At 42.5% G+C, this 23416-nt stretch overlaps 1 protein-coding gene across 3 annotated transcripts; it reads left to right on the top strand.

Moving 5' to 3' along the window:
• The first annotated feature begins 8535 nt into the window (after positions 1 to 8535).
• Positions 8536 to 23399, top strand: Ccne2 (cyclin E2). 3 transcript variants are annotated; one of them, XM_090339078.1, is made up of 12 exons: positions 8536 to 8621; positions 9557 to 9596; positions 9695 to 9788; positions 9877 to 9933; positions 11012 to 11163; positions 13425 to 13560; positions 15479 to 15625; positions 17553 to 17648; positions 18218 to 18352; positions 20581 to 20692; positions 21471 to 21628; positions 22029 to 23399. In XM_090339078.1, the coding sequence occupies exons 2-12, from the start codon at positions 9583 to 9585 to the stop codon at positions 22137 to 22139; spliced, it is 1212 nt and encodes a 403-aa protein (XP_090195204.1). In that variant the 5' UTR covers positions 8536 to 8621; positions 9557 to 9582; the 3' UTR covers positions 22140 to 23399. The 3 variants fall into 3 exon arrangements, with proteins under 3 accessions (XP_090195204.1, XP_090195203.1, XP_090195205.1); XM_090339077.1 differs by having other exon boundaries at positions 9692 to 9788; positions 22029 to 23398; XM_090339079.1 differs by lacking the exon at positions 9877 to 9933 and having other exon boundaries at positions 9692 to 9788.
• The last annotated feature ends 17 nt before the right edge of the window (positions 23400 to 23416 follow it).

Raw genomic sequence — 23416 nt, 5'->3', positions numbered from 1 at the left:
CACCTGTAAATACAAATAAACAAACTGGGGTTAGGGGCATGGCTCAAGTGGTATAGTCTTCCTGGCAAGCACAAAGCTCTAGTTCAAACCCCAGAACCAGAAAAAAAAAAATCCCAATGTTTCAATTGTGTGTTTAATTGGAAAAACTTCAAAATGGTTTTAAATGTAATAATCATAATAGTTACAATGAAAAGAAAATTATAGGGCTGGAGTTTGGCCTAGTGGTAGAGTGGCTGCCTAACAAGCATGAAGACAGACCCAGGTTCGATTCCTTAGTACCACATACATAGAAAAAGCCAGAAGTGGTGCTATGGCTCAAGTGGTAGAGCTCTAGCCTTAAGACAGTACTCAGGCCCTGAGCTCAAGCCCCAGGACTAGCAAAAAAAAGAAAAGAAAAAAATTGCAAATACAGATGGGAAAAAAATCAATAGTATTAAAAATGTGGGCTTCAGTGGATGGCCTGTCTTAAACTATGTATATTTACCAGTGAAAATGTGTTTAATGTTTTATAATTAAAGTGACTGCTTAGATGGAATCTCAAATTAATGAACTGACATGGGGGAAAGTGTTTTTAAGGGCATTGCCTTTATAATCCTGCTCCTGCTGGCATCATATGTTCCTCTGGGTCCCTACTGGGGTCAAGAGCCGAAGCTCCTCTTCTCTAGGATGCACAGGAACTAGGGGTAATCCTTGTTTATGGTTTGTGGATATGCTAACATAATTGGCTTTCATTCTGTTCACTTAAAGGTTTAAAAGTGAACAATTTCTAATGCTTGTCATGCTCAGCTAAACAGATTTCTGACTACAGATGGTATCTTTACATGAAGATCATTGTAATGTAACGGTACTAATTTAAAAACAAGTTTTTTGAAGCAGCAAAACTAAAAGACATATCTGGTAATGCTACTTCTGCAGACTATGCCAAGATGTAATCAGTGACCTAAAGAAGACAGGAGCTCAATTCTCCCTAGAAAGTCAGTGCCACCTCTACAAGCAGCACTTCTTCAAGCAGTGTGAGCTACGGGCTTCCTGGGTGCTCCTGTCAGTATTTTAGTCTGCAGCCCTAGGCCCAGTTCAAGCTGTCACTTCTGACTGCTCTCAGGTGCCTGCCAAACCATCCTCACTAACTGCACCACCCTCATAATCACACCAAGGTTCAAAATGCTGCTTTGGGCTGCCTAAAACAAGAACACATGATATGTAGAGCTGAGCTTTAAACACCTGTTTTGTTTTGCCCTGCCCTGCTCTCCTCCCCATTCCCCCCTCCCTCTTCTTCTCAGCTGGTTACTCTTGACTGGAGTACCACAAAAATAACCTGTTGGTGCTAAGGTACCATTGATTAGTACTCTCATTTTTACCTCTGAAAAGATTCAAAGAAAAACAGAAATTACCTCCCAATATCGATATGGTTGTTGTTGTTCATTCCCCCTACACACACACACACACACACACACACACACACACACCGACACCCACACCCCGAAAGACACTGATCTACCTGTTGGATAGGTCAAAGCCATCAGAACATACACTAGCATTAACACATGTGTTAATATTCTGCTCCAAACTGCATATGTACAAAAAAAAAAAGCAAGCAACATTTGTTGGGGGTTTTAGTCTTTGGTCCCTCCCGACCCGCAGGAGAGATAGAGAGAACATACCCTGGCCAGGACGAGCCGAGAAAGGAGAGGGCTGGGTACGGGCCATCAGTCGGAAAGGAGAGGGCCGACTGACGGCCCGCACCCAGCCCTCCCTCGCCGGAGGACAATCAGACACATCAGGGAGACCCGTCAAGGCAGGAACTCGTTTATTGAGGAAGTTCATTCAGCTAATATAGGATGCAGGAGCCTATCAGCACAAAGGTGGGCAGGACAGGGAGGTCCACGTGTTTACCCTCACTATAGGTCTCAGCAGAGAGTGATAAAGCAATAACACATTCGTACCCAATGGTAATCAAGTCTCCGCAGAAAGTAATTCACAATACCGACGATATAGCTCAAAAGTTAGGACATGACAGCTCATTTCTTTGTGTGGTTATCTTACTCAGTGATGCAGATTCATGGGCCAGCCTGACCTTGCACTCGGCTCCCAACAAACATTCATAAAAGATCCAGTCAAGAATGTGCTACATGATTTCCATCCTTTAGTAAGCACTATAGGTGGATATTCCTTTTACAGATGAGGACTGATCATTTATCAAGCTTCTCACAAGTATTCTGTAAGAGAAAGTAAACTATAAACCACTTGTCTATGTCAGCTCTCAAGATGTTCACTTTATTTTTAAAACTCACAATACAATATATGCTTATGTAACAAGTCAAACACAGATATGCTAGTGCTTCCTCCCCATCCCAGCTGTACCATCACTCATAGAGCAAAGATGCTACCCTGCCATTTCTTTCTCAAGTAACCATGCACACATAAAAACGTCCTCTTTTCTTCACAAAGTCACTCCATTATATTACTTTGCAGCTTTATCATCTATGACTGAATTACAGGGAGCTTTTCAAATATCAGATAATCGTACCTCATTTTGTAATTGAATGTTATAATCCAAATTTTATTAATCATTTTGTTACAATTCAAATTCTATCTCTCTCTTTTTTTTTTTTTGCTGGTCCTGGAATTTGAACACAGGGCTAAGGCTTTGTCCCTGTACCTCTCTGTGCTCAGGGATAACACTTGAGCCACAGCACCACTTCTGGCTTTTTCTGAGTTGTTTATTGAAGCTAAGAGTCTCATGGGCTGGCTTTGATCACTGCCTCCTGAGTAGCTAGGATTTCAGGCATGAGCCATCCAAATTAGGCTGTTCTTTATGTTTTTGTTATTACAAATAAAACAATTGTAAACTCTTAAGATGCATATCTTTCTAAACTGGAATCTCAATTTCCACATAAATGAATAAATGATGCTGAATGTAATCTTTTATTTTCCATAGATAGCAGGCTACATTTTCAGATGTAAAGAATTCATTCATAGCAGCAATATAAGAAGACTCATTTTCTCAACCTCTTTCCTCCTGGCACAAAAATAATCCCCTCTCATTGGTGGATTAGAATGTTGTTGTATTTCTAATCTTTAAATTATGTCCCTCTTAATCCCCAGATTTTCAATCAAATGGTGACATGAACTGCTATATAACAGTAACAGTATCTCTCTTTCCTACAGTACTGGTAAAGTCATTCCTGTGATACAGAAAAAATTTAGCTGAAATTCCAATGCAAAGCACCAAAGAAAGAAAGAAAAACAAAACTGGGCCATTTTTAAACAGTTCAAGAGCAGGACCAAACTAAAAGACAGGATAAACATGGAAAGCACACTGATTACTTATTATTACTGTATTAACTTATTGCTTTATTAAGACCTACTCTTACAGGGAAGAAAGGAACCCTGCCTGGTGTCTCCTCCACCATATATACAGACATGCAGAATACACACACAGACACACACACCCTGGCAAATAATTCTGCATGTTAAGTGCAACAAGGAAGTGAGAGTCTCATATTGTGAGATTTCATCCCTGAACCTCAGCAGACCATGGGGAACAGCAAGAATGTATAGAAACTTAGGCGATGGCAGATCCCAGCAGTCTCCAGGGGAGTTCCCACTTCAGGAGATTAAGCCTAGATAGGCATTATTGAGAGCAGGACTGAGAAGGAGAACATGAGAAAGAAAGAAACCAATCAGATGAGTGCCTGGAGGTTCATAGGGCAGCTGAGGGGAATGGCCCTTTCAACGAAGAGGAGCCCAGGGCAAGATGGGACAGGATGCCTGGAGGTCAGTGGATAGCCAAGGAAGCAGAAAGGCCTAAGCTAAATGTGGAGCCCACCAGAGTCAGGTAAAAATCCCAAAGTCTGAGGAGATCTGGCTACAGAGAAATGCCACAGGAAGGTTCTTCCACAACAGAGAGGCCCTTGAGCTAAGGATGGAGGATAGTCATCTCCCCTCTCATCACAGATTCTCTTACTGCCAGTTTAGACAAATCCAACTCATCCAAAAATAAATGATAAAATGTAATTCAATATCTAGTCAAAGATGGCATAAGGAAAATGTCCAAGTCCGGCACTGGTGACTCATGCCTGTGATCCTAGCTATTCAGGAGGCTGAGATCTGGCTATTGCAGTTCAAAGCCAGCTGAGCATGAAAGTTTATGAGACTCTTATTTCCAATTAACCACCAGGAAACCAGAAATGGTGCTGTGGCTCAAGTGGTAGAGCACTAGCCTTGAGCTGAAGAGCTCAGGGACAGCACCCAGGCCCAGAGTTCAAGACAATTAACTACCAAAATAGCAAGGAGTGGAGCTTTGGTTTGTATAGCATAGTGCTAGCCTTAAGCAAAAAAGCTCAAAGGCACATAGAACCTAAGTTTAAGCCCAAGAACCAGCACACACACACACACACACACACACACACACACACACACAGTATGTAGTATGTACTGCCAGGGATGGTGACTCATGACTATAATCCCAGCTACTTGGGAAGCAAAGATCAGAAGATTGAGATCTGAGGCCATCCTGAGCCATAAGTTAGCAAGACCCCATGTTTTTCAATAAAGCAAGCATGGTGGTTCACTGTGATCAAAGCTATACAGGAAGCTATAAGTAAGGGGGTCCTGGTCAAAAAAAGGGAGACCATACTTGAAAATTAACCAAAACAGGGCTGGGAGCTTGGCCTAGTGGTAGAATGCTTGCCTAGCATGCACGAAGACCCAAGTTCAATTCCCCAGTACCACATACATAGAATAAGCCAGGAGTGGTGCTGTGGCTCAAATGGTAGCCTTGAGGAAAGCCCAAGGACAGTGTTCAGGCCCTGAGTTCAAGCCCCAGGACTGGCAAAAAAAGAAAACAAAAAAATTGGGCCATAAGCTGGGCACAGTGGCTCATGCCTGTAATCCTAGCTACTCTGGAGGATGAGATCTGAGGATGGTGGTTCAAAGTCAGCCCAGGTGCAAAAGGACTTGCAAGCTGAAGAGCTCAGGGACAGCGCCCAGGCGGAGTTCAAGTCACAGGACCTACACACACACACAAAAAAAGTGTATGATGACACCATTTTATTTATTTTTTATTTTTTTATTTTTTGCCAGTCCTGGGCTTGAGCTCAGGGTCTGAGCACTGTCCTTGGGCTTTCTCAAGGCTAGAGCACTACCATTTGAGCCTCAGCACCACTTCTGGCTTTTTTCTATGTATGTGGTACCGAAGAATTGAACCTGGGTCTTTGTGCATGCTAGGCAAGCACTCTACCACTAGGCCAAACTCCTGGCCCTATTTTTATTTTTTGAAATTTACCTCAAAATAAAACAACAGATGGAGAAACTGCTGATAAAGCAACCATAGCAAAATGCTGATGGCAGAATTTAGGTGATGTGTACATATATATATGTGTTCATTAGAATCTTTCAACTTGGTCAAACAATACAAGATCAGAAACCTAGCTAGAGACAATATGTTTAGATAATTACTGTCTTTTGAAAGTGAGGAACTGTGTAACTGTAAAATACTGAGAGAAGAATCTGGGTGGTTTACACAGAGGAGATATAGAAGCCAAATGTTCTTAAGCTGGATTTAATTTTCTTTCTTTCTTTCTTTTTTTTTTTTTTAAGCACCAAAGTCTTCTTACATTGCCCAGAAAGTCCTAGAGCCTTTGGGCTCAAGCAAAGGCTCCTGCCTCAGCCTCCTGATTAGCTGGAACTACAAGTACACATCACTGTACTCATCTTAATTTTTTTTAAAAAAAAACACATGCCATCAGGTGCTACCCAGCATAGACATTATATATGAATTTACAGGCCATGCATCAGTCTTCCTCATTTTTTTTCCAGTCTTGGAGTTTGAACTCAAGGTCTGAGAACTGTCCTTGGCTCTACCACTTGAGCTACATCATGCACTTCTGGCTTTTTCTATGCATGTGGTATGAAGGAATTGAACCCGAATCTTTGTGCATCCTGGGCAAGCACTCTACCACTAGGCCACACTCCGGCCCTATTTTGAGTATTTCCCACAAGTATTTTCCGGGACAAAAGAATAAGGAAGCAGGGCGGGGAGAGTATGGCCTAGTGGTAGAGTGCTTGCTTAGCATGCACAAACTCCCTTGGTTCCATTTCTCAGTACCATGTACACAGAAAAGCCGAAAGTTATGCTGGGGCTCAAATGGTAGAGCTCTAGGATTGAGAAAAGCCCAAGGACAGTGCTCAGGCCCTGAGTTCTGGCCCCAGGATTGACAAAATAATAATAATAATAATAATAATAATAATAAATAATGGTTATGGTCAAATACATTTCTAGTAACAAGTGCCTTATTTACAATTAACTTATTTACAATGAACAATTTACAGTGTAAATGAGACTCTAGTTTGTAGTGTGTGCATATATATACATATATATGATGTGGTTCTTGAACTCAATGTCTGAGCACTGTTCCTGAGCTTTTTTTCCCGCCCCCCTTTAAGGTTAGAATTCTACCATATGAGCCACAACTCCATTTCTGAAGTTAACAGTGGGTTGAGTCTCACAGACTTTCTTGCCCCAGCTGGCTTTGAACAATCCTCAGATCTCAGCCTCCGGAGTAGCTTAAGGGTTACAGGCCTGAACAACGGGTGCCCCTGAGTTTAGTTTTCAGTATATTTTGAAGATCAAAACATTTGCCTCCAGTTTTACTTAGCCTCCTCCAACACACCCGTGCTGAAGGACACCACACCACACCACGCCTACCCTCTAGAGCACCCCACTTTTCCCATCAAAGGTAGTATATCTCTAAGCTTCACGTGGTGATGGCTTTCTGAGTAGCCGAAAAATGGAGGCAACTCCTGCCTTACACAGAGCCATCATGAGGATGCTAAATGTGTGAAGATCCTGGGGTTGACAGGACACACGGATCTTCTTCGGATTATATGTCATCCTAGACAAAGCTCCTATGAAAGAATTAGGAAGCATGTTTTTTGGCTGGTGTCATTTGACTGTCCTAAGGATGGAACGGCTAGCATGAAAACAGACTATCCTCACAAATCAGAAAAGCACTGGTCTTTCTAGGGTCTGGGGCCTTTAGAAGCGACACAGCACAAATGGCCGGGGGATGAAGCGGGGGGGGGGGGGGGGGGCAGGGGAAGCCGGGCGCAACTCCTTACGGCCTATGGCTGCTCCTCGTCCCAGGCCCTACCCTACCGGCTCACCGCGGGTCTGAGCAGCTCGGCCCGCCTCTAGCGCTAGTCTTCCCAGGAAGGCGGGTCCCGGCGCCTCCTCCACCCCCACCCCGCCCCGAGGGTGGACTGGGGGCTTTGTTCCGGGAGCTGTCTCCCGCCACAAAACCAGAGTGCGGAGTATCACCGCACGCCCCACTTGGAAATGTGCAATGGCGCCCTTGGAAGTTGACTTTTGGGGAGTCAGCTAGGAGATCCCTAAGCTTAAACACCTGATAAAGCACAGAAACGCCACGGGACGGCCTCCTGCCATGAGCGCCTGGAGACGGGCGGCTCCCTCCCGCGCAGGCGGGTCGCGCGGGCTCCGCTGGGCGCGCAGGCGGCGGGGCGGGGCCCGCGAGCCCGGGGTCCGCACGTGGCGGCGACTACTCTCCCCGCCCAGCCGGGCCCTCCAAGGGCCCAGTGCGCCCGCGGGAACGAGGAGTGCGGCGGATTCTCCCCCCAGAAGGTGTTTTAACCTCGGGGCCCGAGTGCTGGCGGCTGGGGAGGGTGAAGGGAAGGGTGCGGCGAGGCGCGAAGGTTTCCCGCGCGGGGCCTGCGGGGTGGAGGCTCTGGGGCCGGAGGAGGGAGGCGGGCCGGAGGAGTGACCTGTCCACAGAGAGGTTGGCGCGGCCGGCGAAGACGCAGAAGGCTGAACGACTAGAATGGGACGGTACCTCAAATGGCGGGCTGAAGAAGGCTTCCCGAGCTAGGTCTCCCGTGGACGACGGAGCCGGCTGCGACCCGCCTCCTGTGCCCGCGGCTCCGCGCGGCCGTGCGCCGGGAACGCACGAGGTCCGCGGGCCGCCGACTCCGTGTTTACATTCCGCGGCCGCTCCACGTTGTGCAGCCGTCCCCGCCTGCCATTGGCTCGCTCCTCAGCCGAAATCTCGCCCCGCCCCCGGGGGCGTGGCCTCCTGGTACCCCGCGTCTCCGGGGAAAGTGTTGGGCTCCCCACGGCTTTGGGTGGGAGGGGGGGACAGAGCAGCGTGCACCCCGGAGTGGCCACTATTCAGTCCCCCGTCGGTGCCGCTTCCCGAGAGCCTGGCGCGGGGATGGACCGCAGGCTTGACACCCCGGTGACTGGCGGGTTACAGTGGGAGGAGACGGGAGCGAACTGGCGGGAGATGCGGGAGCCCAGCGGCGGGAAGCCGGCCCCTGAGGTGGAGCTTCCCCGCGACCGCGCGAGCGCGCAGGCGGGCGGGCGGAGCAGAGGCGGTGGGGCTCCGGCCTGGGCGCGCGGGATCAGCAGCGCCGGGAGGCGCGCCGGCGCACACTGAGGGCAGGGCGCGGCGCGCGGGCGGGTAGGAAGAGCGGGCGGGGGAGGGGAGCGCGCAGTCGGAGGTGTCAGTCTGTGGCGCATGCGTGCGGGGCGGTCCTGGCCCGGCCTATATATTGGGTTGGCGCCGGCGCCAGCTGAGCTGAGCTGTACCGTGGCGGGTCTGGAGGTGAGCGGGAGCGGGGTGCTTTGGGGCGGGGGATGGGGCGATGCGGGAGGAAAGGGATCCCCACTGGGCCACTCCATCCACCCCATGGAGGCTTGGGAGAAAGAGGGAGAAAAAAAAGGAGGGATCGTGGAGAACTAGGTGATTGGGGGTGTTGAGTCCCCGAGTTCCGTGCCTGGACAGGGTCCCCAGGCTGGAAACCGGGAGGCGACGTGGGGGAAGGGGGTCTCCCCTAACTGGGGAGCCACGGAAAAGCTCCTCATCCGCCGGCTTCTACTCCCCTTTGGGGCGCTCTCCCGTGGGAGGAAGGATGGAGTCTGGGTCTCCTTTACCGGGAGGAAAACCCTCCGGCAGCAAAGTGCCCCTTCTTGAACTCTTCTTCCTCCCCTCGCCCCCAGACCCGTCTAGAGTCGGGGTCCCGTGCCCTGCAGCGGGCGGCGGCCGGGCGGCGGAAAGGGGCCTGGAGGACGTGACACCAGGCTGTTCCTCCGCCCCCTGCCTCCCCGCCGCCGCCGCTCTCCAAATTGGCGCGGAACCGGCTTCTCCTCAGCCTCTGGCCTCCGCCTCCCCCCCTCTCCGCCGCCCGTTCTGGACCCGGGGTGGGAACTGGGGGACGCTGCCCTCGTCCCATTCTGAGGATACCATGGAGAAGGTGGAAGACCAGAAAACCTCGTTTAGGGGAAACCTGCTTCTCTGTGCGTCCAGGGTGCTTTTGTGAATTTTGGAGAGCCTCGCTTCCCAGGTGTCCATTTAGTTGAGGGAATGCAGGCGTGTGAGCAGAATTAAATGACCGTGAGATGACAGAGTGCAGAAGACAGCCCGGGCCACCTTCTGAGGGACTTTGGCTGTAACCTCTCTGAGTCGGCTCTCATCTATCTGCACTGGGAGACTATGAATGGCAATGTACTTGACTCTGGGTTTTCTTCTCTTCCATTCAGAGGCTTCATACTCCTAAAAGAAGAGAATGTCAAGACGCAGGTAACATTATTTGTCTTGGAAACATGTTTCAAAATTAAGTGCTGCTTTTGAAACCTGTGACTTAACTAAACTTCCTTCTTAAAAATTCACCACAGTAGCCGTTTACAAGCTAAGCAGCAAGCCCAGCCCAGACAATCTGACTCCCCACAAGAACCCCAGATCTTCCAGGTCAAGAAGAGAAAAACTGCACAGGTGATTTAAGGAGAAATAGGGAGGGAAGGAGAAGAGAGACTTCTGTATTGGGACCCTAGTTTACAAAATGGTCTTTTCTATTTTCCAGGATGTCAAAAAGAGAAAAGAGGAGCAGGTCACCAAGAAACATCAGTATGAGATTAGGGTAATGCAGATCAGGGCTGGGAGGGTTTGGGGAGAAAATTGAAGAAGGTGAATAAGAGTTAGAAATGTGTCTGATGACCTGCAGTACAAAGGTTACCCAGACATTCATACTTTCATTGCCCCAGAGGTCAGAAGGAAAGGAGAGTTTCTTTTGTTTTTTAAAGTACATGAATCCTACTACAGCTGCACTGTAAGCTGCCTGCAGCAGGTAGTTCCTTTTGATAAGTCCCTGACCCTTGAAGCTGCCTGATCTACCAGGGCCCGCTTAATCTGTCCAATATACTGCTCTTTGTTCCTTCTCAGACTGTAGTAGAGGGTCCTAATAGCTGCTTCAGCATAAATAGGCTGTGAGATCACTGACAGCTTGGCATCAAGCCCTTTGCTACCTCTTCTTCCTCTGAGTTGTTCAAAACCCAACATTAAAGAAAGGGTTCCATAAGCATTGATTGCATCTTTATAAAGTTCTGTCCTCAAATATCAGAAAAGGCCTAACTTAAGAAGATCTTTCAAAAGTGACCCTGTTGATATTAATACAGAGAACTGCAATTTCTTTTTCTACTAACACAATTGGTATTTTGTATTACAAATACATTTGGTTATTCTCCTTTAATACCCGACATATTACCAAAATTGTATTTTATTGACTAAAACATGTGTGAAGATTAGTGATGAACTATATGAGCTCCATGCCAATGGCTCATGCCTATCCTTAACTACTCAAAGGGCTGAGATCTGAGGATTGCTGTTCAAACTAATCCAGGCAGAAAAGTCTGTGGAGATTCTTACCTCAAGCAAAAAGTTAGATATAGAGCTGTGGTTCAAGTGGTAGAGCACCAGACTTGAGAAAAAAAAAATCAAACTAAGAGACATCTAGGCTCTGAGTTCAAGCCCATGTACAGCGCACACAAATACAGAAGCTGTATGGTGCTTCAAATGAAATGTGAATGTAAAATTAGCTAGATTGTCAACTTCTACGAGGTTGTTTGGAAATATTAGCCTTCAGTTATGAAAAATCCAGAAAAAAGGTAAAGTTTCTTATTGTACAAATAAATGTGTTTGTTTGTTTTTTTCAATGACAGAATTGCTGGCCACCTGTATTATCTGGGGGAATCAGCCCTTGTATTATCATTGAAACACCTCATAAAGAAATAGAAACAAGTGACTTCTCCAGATTCACAAATTACAGATTTAAAAATCTTTTTATTAATCCTTCACCTCTGCCAGAATTAAGGTAAGAAAAAGTTCAATTGGTTCAATGATAAAAATGTTGGACAACTCAAAACAATGTCATCTGTTATCTTTGACCTTTGTAATAAAAGAGAACTTGCAAAAACTTACTTCCTTTATTAGTAACTTGGCCTAAATCATTCTCTGAGAGTAGAGCTATTTGCAAGTGTCATGGTTATTTAAAATCTTGATTCAATATTTTTGCTTTCTTACTGAGTACTATAGACTCAGCAGAATTCATTTGCATCTTTACTGGTATTTAAATAATTTTCCTAATATGAAATAGCATGACAGTATTTTCACTTGATCAGCTCTATTCCTTACTGAGTTTACTGACCTTGTCTTCCCCTAGTTTATGATGGACAGTGTTACAAGACATGTAGAGTACCTTCTAGTTTTATAAGAAAATTAATGGAATCATCTACTTAAGTGTTTAAGCTATATTCCCCTAAATTTTTTTTTTTTTGGTCAGTCCTGGGGCTTGAACTCAGGGTTTGGGCACTATCCTTGAGCCTCTGTGTGCTCAACACTAGTATTCTACCACTTGAGCCATAGCACCACTTATGGCTTTTTCTGAATAGTTTAGTGAAGGTAAGAGTCTCATGGACTTTCTTGCCTGGGTTGGCTTTGAACCATGATCCTCATGTATCTGTCTCCTGAGTAGTTAGGATTATAGGCATGAGCCACTGACACCTAGCCCTCACCTAAAGTATTTTCCTACTTTACTCACTATTCATTCTGCTGTTGATGATCTGTTTATACTTGTCTTCATTGTAATCATGCTTTAAATATTAAAGTTTTTAGGTTGTGAATAAGAAATTTTTTGTGTAAATTATAAAAGAGAAGCCAGTAGCGAATGGCTCTGCCTATAATCCTAGCTTCTCAGGCTGACATCCATAGGATTCAGGTTCAAGGCCAACCTGGGCAGAAAAGGCTTGGAGATTGCATTCCTAAAATAACAAGTGGCATTGTGACTCAAAGTAGTAGAGCACTAGCCTTAAGTGAAAAAACTCAGGGACAGTGCCCAGGCCTGGACTTAAAGCCCCATGACAGATGAGGGGTTGGGGGCGGAGGAAGAAATCAATAACAAGAAAAAAATAAGCTGGACTGGAGGTGTGATTTAAGTAGAACACCAGCCAAGGTATCATAAGATCCTTGTATAACCCCCCCCCCAAAAAATACAGGATATGTCAAAGCAATCTCAATTTACCAATGTAAATGATCATAGCCCCAAGTAATCCAAACTAGTAAGGATTTGAATACCTACAAGCCTTGGTCTTCGTTCTTAAGGGGGGTTAAAAAAAAGGCTTAAAAATTAAGATAGAAGCCAGGTACAGAAGCTCACGCCTGTAATCTTAGCTACTATGAACCTCTGAGGATCAAGGTTCAAAGCCAGCCTGGGCACTGAAGACTGAAAGACTCTTATCTCTGATTAATCATTAGAAAAGGGGAAGTGGATCTGTGGCTCAAAGGGTAGGGCAATATCCTTGAACTAAAGAGCTCAGGGACAATGCCCAGGCCCAGTTCAAGCCCCAAGACAGAGAAAAAAAACAATAAGATAAAAAAATTAACATAGAGCTGGGCACTGTAAGATATAGCTCACATCTATAATCCTACTTACTCAGGAGACTGACATCTGAAGATCATTGTTCAGAGCCAGCCCAGGCAAGAAAGCCTGTGAGACTATTAAGCATCAAAATAGCCATAAGTAAGGCTGTAGGTCAAGTGGCAAAAATGCTAATACAGTTTAAAGTCCTAGACAGTGCCCAGGACATGAGTTCAAAGAGTAGGACTGTCCAAAAAATTTTAATTTTTCTAGTAGAAATATCTAATGCTTTCAAGTTCTAGTTGAAAGTTGAATTTTAATGCCTGAGTTAAGCCGAGCACTGGTGGCTGACACCTATACCTAGCTACTCAGGAGGCTGAGGTTTGAGAATCATGGTTCAAAGCCAGCCTGGGCAAGAATGTCCATGAGATTGTCTCCCATTAACCACCAGAAAATGAGAAGTGAAACTGGCTCAAAGTAGTAGAGTACTAGCCTTCAATAAAAGAGCTCAGGATCAGCACTCAGGACCTGAGTTCAAGTCCCGCAACCGACCAAAATATATATATATATATATATATATATATATATATATATATATATATATATATGTGCGCACGTGTGTGTATCAGAGTTAGTGTTATGCTGTGTAAACACCTTGTATACTGAGTAGATCCCACAAGTTAAATTACATAATTACATGTTTTTTCTTTTTCCTATAGCTGGGGATGTTCAAAGGAGGTTTGGCTAAACATGTTACAAAAGGAAAGCAGATATGTACATGACAAACATTTTGAAGTTTTACATTCTGACTTGGAACCACAGATGAGGTCAATACTTCTAGACTGGCTTTTAGAGGTAAGTTCCAGGAGTAAAAATTTCTTCTGTATTATGGATAAACATTTAGATGTTTTCAACTTTTGTGCTTTCCATGTACCCTTTGGATATGTTGTCCATTGCCAACAAGTAACTATCAGTACATAATGACAGGACTCCAATTTATGATTTTGCTCTTAAGAAAATTTCAGGGCCGGGAGTTTGGCCTAGAGGTTAAAGTGCTAGCCTAGCATGCATGAAGACCCGGGTTCGATTCCTTGGTACCACATACATAGAAAAAAGCCAGAAGTGGTGCTGAGGCTCAAGTGGTAGAGCTCTAGCCTTGAGAAAGTCCAAGGACAGTGTTCAGGCCCTGAGCTCAAGCCCAGGACTGGCAAAAAAAAAAAAAAAGAAAATTTCATATTCCACTTTTTTGCATAAAATCCTTCTGACACAGTTTACATATAATCCAAACTCAGCTCCTTTATGTGTGGATATTGCTGTGTGCTAGTCTTTGTTTCAGATGTCAAGGGTATTCAAAAAGAAAGGAATGTATAGTTGAATGTTTTGAGTACTGCTATAGAAAGGAACTGGTTTAGGGCCTTCATATTTTCTCTTCTTTATTACCAAAATAAAATTATGAATCTAATTTCTATACTCTAAACCATAAGGATTTGGATACCCACAAGTCCTAAGCCCTCCAAGGTTCTATATAAGGTTTCCAGTATAATATATTCATTCCTATTCCTTTTAGAAACACATTATACCAACTTAAGGGAATAATAGTAATCCTTAAATCCCTATGTATCTGTATTAGCGTTTTCTCTCAGTCCCCATTTCCTTTCTCAAAGAAAAGTTAAAACTATATAATGTCCTAGACTTTTAGTAGTCATAAAGGTAATTTATTTTTGCCATTTTTTTTTTCATTTTTGGCCCTGGAGATTAAACATAGGAACAATGAACACTTAAAAATACTAGTTTATGGGGCTGGGAGTTTGGCTAGTGGTAGCATGCTTGCCTAGCATGCACGAAGACCTGGGTTCGATTCCTCGGTACCACATACATAGCAAAAAGCCGGAAATGGTGCTGAGGCTCAAGTGGTAGAGCTCTAGCCTTGAGAAAGTCCAAGGACAGTGCTCAGGCCTTGAGTTCAAGCACAGGACTGGCACACACACACAAAAATACTAGTTTATTATCTTAATAGCTTACATGAGAAAAATGCTAACATCAATAGATACAAAAGTTATCTTTTGGAATTCATTCTTCATTTTAAAATACGTAGGGGGCCAGGAGTTTGGCCTAATAGTAGATTGCTTGCCTGTCATGCACAAAGACCCACGTTCAATTCCTCAGTACCACATACATAGAAAAAAGTCGGAAGTGGTGCTGAGGCTCAAGTGGTAGAGCTCTAGCCTTGTGAAAGTCCCAGGGGAGTGCTCAGGCCCTGAGCTCAAGCACAGAACTGGCAAAAAAATAAAATATGTAGGGAAGTAGGTATAGATTTAACTCATGTTTAGGAACTCATATTTCTGTCCTGTTTCCTCATTTTCAAAAAGATAGGTAATAGCACCAGTTTTGTGGAGTTCTTTCTTGGCTCTGGAAATCATTCAGTGTAGAAATAACATACACTACATACACCATTATTATATTGAATAGTGAAACATTAGGGAAATTCCATCTAAAGTCAGGGACAAGATTTTGTTGTCAATGTTAGTGCCCTATGCTCTTAGCCAGTGCAGTAAAATAGAAAAAGTAACTGAAGTAAAAATGTGAGAAAATTGTAAAACAACAAGAAAGGAAATAGATTCATCAATACATGTTGGTTTTTCTGTCTCATACTCTAGCATACTAAAAAGCAAAGTTTGGCTTAAATGTTTTCTAAAGTCTGGTGTGTGAAAGGATTTTCAAATTTGGAGAGAAATTCTGAAGATAACATTTAAATATTTGGATTCTTCTTTAGGTATGTGAAGTATATACACTCCATAGGGAAACATTTTATCTTGCACAAGATTTTTTTGATAGATTTATGTTGACACAAAAGGATATTAATAAGAATACACTTCAACTCATTGGAATTACCTCATTATTCATTGCTTCCAAACTTGAGGTAAGTTATTACAATTAATCTCCAGAAAACCAAGTGGTGCTGTGGCTCATAATGGTAAAGCATTAGCCTTGAACCTAAAAAGTAAAATAGGATAGTGCCCAGGCCCAATGTTCAAACCCCATGACCCACCCCCACCCCCAAAAAAAAGCTATGACTATCATCTGTATATGTGATTATAGCTCATGGTTCAAAACAGCAGTTTGTTTAAAAAAAAAAAACAACCAGGGCCAGGAGTTTGGCCTAGTGGTAGAGTGCTTGCCTAACATATACAAAGACCTGGATTCAGTTAGTACTGAATACATAGAAAAGGCTGGGAGTGGTGCTCTGGCTCAAGTGGTAGAGCTCTAGCCTTTAGAAAGCCCAAGGATAGTGCTCAGGCCCTGAGCTCAAGCCCCAGAACTGGCAAAAAAAAAAAAAAAGCTAGGCAATATGGCTCATGCCTGTAATCTTACCTACTAGGGAGGCTGAGGTCTGAGGATCATGGTTCAAAGGCTGCTCCAGCACTAAAGACTGAGACGCTCCTCTCCAATTAACCACTAGAAAACCAGAAATGGCTTTGAGGCTGAGGGCACTAGCCTTGAGCTGAAGAGCTGGGGAACAATGCCAAGTCCTCACGACCAACCAACTGCTTCCCCCCCCCCCAAAAAAAAAGTCAAACGTAATAAACGTTCTTTTGGGTTACAAAATGGTCAGCCCAACTGAATGTCTAATGGTGTCAACTGTCTAATGCTAACTCTTCTCTGACCTAAGACTTTCCTTCTTCATAACTATCTTCTACTCTGCTTAAACAATACATTATGAATACCAATAATACTTTTTGCAGCTGGCATCATTTGAGGGTGGGAGGATTTTGAATATTAATATTCTAAAGTATTTTTCTTCCAAATGTATTTTTTATCATTTGTCTTTAGTCTTTTATCATATATGACAGTTCTCTTCTAATATTTCGATCATTCTAATTATTTTTTATTAAAGAATTTAACATTGATCATTCTAATTATTTTATGAACTGTCCAGACATGTCTCACCAGACAAAATATACAAAGAATTTTTTTGGGGGGGTACTAGGAATTAAAGCTATGATCTTACCGATGCTAGGCAAGCACTCTACTACTGAGCTACATACCAGGCAATTTTAAAGCAAGTTTGTTTTCTCACTGAAAGAAATGGAGATAGCCAGGTGAGGTGGCTCACACCTATAATCCTTGCTACTTAGGAGGCTGAGATCTGAGGATCAAGGTTCAAAGCCAGCCTGAGCACTAACGTCCTTGAGATGCTTATCTCCAGTTAAACCGTCCTTGAGATGCTTATCTCCAGTTAATCACTACAAAATAAGAAGTGAAGTTGTGCCTCTAGGGGTAAGGCAGTAGCCTTGAGCTGAAGAGCTCAGGGACAATGCCCCAGGCCCAGGGGTAGGGTGGTAATCTTGAGCTGAAAAGCTCAGGGACAGTGAGTGCCTAGGCCCAGAGATCAAGCCCTATGACCCACCAAACAAAAAAAAAAAAAAGGAAAAAGAAATGGATATATGGGCCCAGGAGTTTGGCCTACTGGTATAGTGCTTGCCTAGCATGCATGAAGACCCAGGTTAGATTCCTCAGTACCACATACATAGAAAAAGCTGGAAATGATGCTGTGGCTCAAGAGGTAAAGCTCTAGCTTTGAGAAAGCTCAAGGACAGTGCTCGGGCCTTGAGTTCCAGCCATGACTGGCAAAAAAAAGAAAGAATGGATGCATGTTTAATATTCAAAGTCAATAGGAAAATGAGGCTTAGTAACGGTTACCAGTTTAGATACAAGGTATGAAAAATGTCAAATATAAATTTTCTGCTATGTAAGAATTTTTCTGGAATTTCTTCGAATGTGAAGCTATATTTAAACTATCTGTGATTTGTATCTCAACTGCTTAATTTTAAATTTCCAATTTAAAGGAAATCTATGCTCCAAAACTCCAAGAGTTTGCTTATGTCACTGATGGTGCTTGCAGTGAAGAGGATATCTTAAGGATGGAACTCACTATTTTAAAGGTAGTAACTGTGTCCTTATTTCTACTTGGAACTTAATAATTGTTACGTACTTCTTAACAGTAGGATTGAACCTCAAAAACCAGTATAGCCAAATCTAAACTTTTAATGTATTAGCACCTAGTTCTAAAAAGTTAATCCAAACAGTGGCACTGACCAGGGGAAATGGCTCGTGCCAGCTATTTGGGAGGTGAAGGAGAGGATTGTGGATTAAAAGGCATCTCTGACAAAATGAACAAGACTTTTAACAGTTATATCACATGTGGTGGTACTTCTAATCCCAGATATGATGGTAGCCATATGTAGAAAGATGGCGGTCTCAGGCTGGGGAAAAACCCCAAGACTGAAAATAACTAAAGCAAAAAATGAACAGCAGTAGGCAGATTGCCTACTAAGCAAATAGAAGCCCTTAACTTCAAACCCTGTACACCTTACACCTGGTGGTGGTGGGGGGGGACAGACATGACATTGGTTTACGGCTGGGAGGGAAATTTACTTAACCTCTAAACTGTACTCTATAATGGGGTATATGAGAACATTTGTTAACAGGCATTTTTAAATTTTATAAACAGGCTTTAAAGTGGGAACTTTGTCCTGTAACAGTCATCTCCTGGTTAAATCTCTTTCTGCAAATTGATGCTGTTAAAGATGCTCCTAAAGTTCTTCTACCTCAATATTCTCAGGAAACATTCATTCAAATAGCTCAGGTACTGATACTGTTCTTGAATATATGCTGATGTTAATTAAAGATGTCTAATGTATAATCCTTAACTATACAACAAATGGTATATTGAATTATTTTTAACTACTTACACAACTTTTTGGGGGCCAGTCCTGGGGCTTGAAATCAGGGCCTAGAGACTGTCCTTGGGTATTCTCAAGGCTAATACCCTACTACTTGAGCCACAGCACCACTTCAGGCTTTTTTTTTATGTATGTGGTACCAAGGAATCCAATCCAGAGCTTCATGCATGCTAGACAAGCACCCTCCCACTAGGCCAAGCTCCTGGCCCCTTTTTTTCCTTTTCTTTGGCAATCCTGAGGCTTAACTTAGGTCCTGGACAATGTCCTTGAGCATTTTTGCTCAAAGTTAGAGCTCTATTTCTTGAGCCACAGCTCCAATTTTGGCTTTTTCATAATCAATTGGAAATAAGTCTCAGATTTTTCTGCCCTTGTTGGCTTCTGTAATCCTCAGATCTCTCTCCTGAGAAATAAGGATTACAGGTGTAAGCCATGGGCTTTGTTTTTATAGTTGTTTTTGTTTTTGTTGTTTTTTTCCAAGCTAGCCTGGAAACAGCCTAAACTCTCTTGGTTAGCTGGGGTCACAGGTATACAACAGTTACTGGTTGAGATGGGGGTCTTGTATACTTCTTTCCTGGACTGGCCTTGAACCAGTCTTCTTGATGCTATTTCCTAAAAAGCTAGGATCACGCTCTGAGCCACTAGTATCAAACCAGAATTTTGTGTTTTATCTTATATATGCAAATATTCAAAAATATTGGAAGGGAGGTGGCAAAACACTCCAGGTATCGTCTTTTTATTATTGTTTTATTAAAGAATTTCTTTTTTTTTCTTTTCTTTTTTGCCAGTCCTGGGCTTTTTTTTTTTTTGTATGTATGTGGTACCGAGGAATCGAACCCAGGTCTTTGTGCATGCTAGGCAAGCACTTTAACCACTAGGCCAAACTCCCGGCCCCTAAAGAATTTATTAACATTGATTTTTACATCATATTTCAAATGATGTGTTTAACGAACAAGAAGGGAATCTCTATATACAATCACTGGCACTTAGATTTTAGAACCTAATCAAAATTAGGCTGAGGGTTTGAAGTCTATTTTTAAATGGCAATCCTGAGACTTGAACTCGGAGCCTGGGCACTATACTTGATGTTTTTACTCAAGGCTAGCACTCTACCTCTTGAGCCACAGCTCCACTTCTAGTTTTTTGGTGGTTAATTCGAGATGAGTTTCACAGGCATTTCTGCCCGGGCTGGCTCTGGATGCAGTTCTCAGATCTCAGCCTTCTGAGTACTTAGGACTATTGGCTTATGAAAGCCGGGCATGGTGGCTCAGGTGGCTCACTCCTGTAATCCTAGCTACTCAGAAGTTGAGATCTGAGGATCAAGGTTCAAAGCCAGCCCAGGCACAAAAGGACCTGAGACTCTTATCTCCAGTTAACCTTTAGAAAATGGGAAGTGGGGCTTGGCTCAAGGGTAGGGTGGTAGTAACCTTGAGCTGAAGAGATCAGGGACAGCAACCAGGCCCAGAGCTCAAGCCCCATGACCCACAAAACAAAAGATAGGCGCCAGTCACCACTGGCAGATTTTTTTTGGGGGGGGTGGGGGGTGTCATGGGGCTTGAACTCTGGGCCTGAGCCCTGTCCCTGAGTTCTTCAGCTCAAGGCTACTGCCCTAGACCTTGAGCCACTGTGCCCGGCTCAGGCCTTCTTGATATGCAGTACTTAAAATGTGTTGACAAGATTTCCTTCTCCTTTCTACACCAGTCCCCATTGGTCTAGTCCCAACTTTTAACTGGACCATTATCTATGGAGTTTAAATAATTGTTTTGTGTATTTCCTGAATTTAAATGTATTAAGATTTAAAGTTTTGGGGACCCGGAGTTTAGTGGTAGAGTGCTTGCCTAGCATGCATGAGGACCCCAGTTCGATTCCTCAGTACCACATACATCGAAAAAAGCCTCAAGTGATAGAGCTTTAGCCTTGAGAAAGTCCAAGGACAATGTCCAGGCCCTGTGTTCAAGGCCCAGGACTAGAAAAAAAAAAGTTGAAAGTTTTAGTTTGAATAAATAGCCTGTAGTGTTCATCCTAAAACCCTTTATGACTTTACCTAGAACTCTTTTTGGATAAAGAATGAGAGCTTGTAGTGTTTATCCTTCTGAACTGAATTACTTACATATTTTGCCTTTTCTTTTGTTAGCTTTTAGATCTGTGTATTCTATCCATTGACTCATTAGAGTTCCAGTACAGTATATTGGCTGCTGCTGCCTTATGCCATTTTACCTCCATTGAAGTAGTTCAGAAAGCCTCAGGTAAGGCTGTATGTTTTGTTACACTCTTATCTGTTCATAACTTTTAATGTGATTACAAGCTGTGAACTAAAGCTTGCCAAACATGAATTTAAGAATTTTGCAGATTGGAGCTGCCTAGTGGTAGAGTACTTGCCCAGCATGCACTAAGACCTAGGTTCAATTATTCGGTACCACACACATAGAAAAAAGCCAGAAGTGGTGTTGTGGCTCAAGTGGTAGAGCTCTAGTTTTGAGAAAGCCCAAGGGCAACCCTAAGTACAAGCCCCAAGACTGTTTTTTGTTTTTAAAGTGGCAGAGGCAGAGTTCTTGCCTAGCATGCACAAAGTCCTGGATTTGATTTCTTGGTATCACATACACAGGAAAAGCCAGAAATAGTGCTGTGGCTTAGGTGGTAGAGCAGTAGCCTTGAGAAAGCCTAAGGACAGTGCTCGGGCCCTGAGTTCAAACCCCACAAAACAAAAAGAATTTTGCAGATTAGTGGTTACCTTCCTTTCTGTTAGATGTACTTTATAATCCTCAGTGTATCTCCACAAATAAAACGAGGACAGTTATTCTGCTCTACAGTTAACAAATAAAATGGAAATGATTAAATCTGAGTACTGATTATTAACTCTAAAGTTCTTCTGTCCTTTAAGATACTTAACAGAATAAACATAATTTGAGAAGTCTGTTGTGATTTACGATTCTTTAATTTTGAAGGCAGATGCCAAACACATTAGGTATTATGTATGTCAATTTCTCATGTACCACCTTTCTGTTTCCCAAACTTAAAATCTAGGTTTGGAATGGGATAACATCTCAGAATGTGTAGACTGGATGGTACCTTTTGTCAATGTGGTAAAAAGTGCAAGTCCAGTGAAACTGAAGACTTTTAAGAAGATACCTATGGAAGACAGACATAATATCCAAACGCATACAAACTATTTGGCTCTGCTGGTATGTTTGTTGTAGGGTTTTCTTGGGTTTTTGGCCTTGCTATCATGTTCTGAAACTGACAGTGAAGGTACTACCTACAATACTGTACTGTACTATACTTTACTGTATTATACTATACTGGGAATCGACGGGCACACTGATTTCAAATGTAAAGATAAAATTACACTCACGTTAAATCAAGACTTCTGAGCGCCAATTAAAACTCACAACACACAATGTTAGGCAGTTTAAACAACTGAAATCTTAGTATATGACTATTATCCACAGTTGCAAAAAATAGAGATCATTAGATTGGGTCTGACTACTGCCAAACAGCTACCCCAAAGTCTGGCTTGACTATTTTACTTTGTCCTTGCATTGTTAGTTACTAATTGCTGCATTTTTTTTAATACACATACAGGAGGAAGCAAATTATGTAAACACTTTCAGAAAAGGACAGTTGTCACCAGTGTGCAATGGAGGCCTTATGACACCGCCAAAGAGCACTGAAAAACCACCAGGAAAACACTAAAGTTTTTGACAAAGCCAACAAGTTGGAACTGACCAAGCATTGGGCAAAAATGTCATACATCCGAACTAAAGAATTATAGGAAAATAAGTGCGGTGATTGCCAATTTAAAAATTCCACCTCTGTTATTTTTAGAGCCACTTAAAATTGGCATGAAAGAAACTTACTTTCTGAATTAGCTGTTAAACAGCAGGACTTGTTTACAAAAGATGACTTCATTCACAAGGTTACTGAATAGCCTGCCATAACTTTTGCCATGGCAATTATGGGTTTTTGTTTGGGAATCCAGTGTTAAAATTCTTGGATTATCAAGATAAATGTATCATTGGAGTTTGGGGCTAGACATCTGCTACCTTACAAGAGTAGGTAAGTGATACAATACTTTGAACCTAGCTTTTAAGATTCTCAGAATTCCCATCTTGACGAGTGCAATCTGCTTACTGAAAATAAAATTTAAACTTGTTTACAAAGATTTATTTTGTAATAAGGTGACTAATTTATCAGAAGTGCTATATAACAAGCTATGATAAAACTTGAATTTTCACAAATGGTGAAATTTTTAATCTGTAAGCTAGTTTGTTTACCTTGCAATAAATTTTTTAAATTAGTACAGCTTAGAACGAACATGATGTTTAAACTGCTCTAAATGGGAGAACCAAAGAAAATAAAAGTAAGTGCTTTGGCTCCTATTGGGGCTTTGGCAATAGGTTGTTTTATAATAAACACTTTTGAATATCATAATTTGGGTAAAACTTAACTTTTCAAACTCTTTACGTAAGAATGTCACTTTATCACTCTTAAGACATCCCTAAGAATTTTTATTTGGCTAAGGTTTTATTTATGTTTGCGAAACTGTTAAGATCCTAAGTTTAAACTTCATTATGAGGCAAAAATAGTACCAAAATGATAAAAGTTTAACACTTAACCTAAAGTTATTTTTAAGGCAGTAAAGTATCTCACAGAAATTTATTTATTTAAACTTGCTGTATATACATAAGCTACTTCTCCATATATGTTTTCGATTAACCATTTTTTTAAAGAAATTTTAGCCACATGAACTAGTTATAATTAGAAAAAAATAGCATATTATACTGGGTTACTAGTTCATTGCTAGACATGTGAATCTGTTCTCCCTTTGAATAAATTGTACATTTAAGCTATTGTTATGGTATGAAGCCTTCTGTATAGTTTTTGGTTTTAAACTAATATGTTTCAGTATTTTGTCTGGAAAAAAAAACACCACTGTGTACATATGTATTATATAAACGTAATCTTTTAAT

The sequence above is a fragment of the Megascapheus bottae genome, chromosome 9, assembly GCF_031878675.1.
Source record: "Megascapheus bottae isolate mThoBot1 chromosome 9, mThoBot2.hap1, whole genome shotgun sequence".
Lineage (NCBI taxonomy): Eukaryota > Metazoa > Chordata > Mammalia > Rodentia > Geomyidae > Megascapheus > Megascapheus bottae.
The sequence above is the reverse complement of the archived record's forward strand: the minus strand, read 5'-3'. Positions and strand labels throughout refer to the sequence as shown.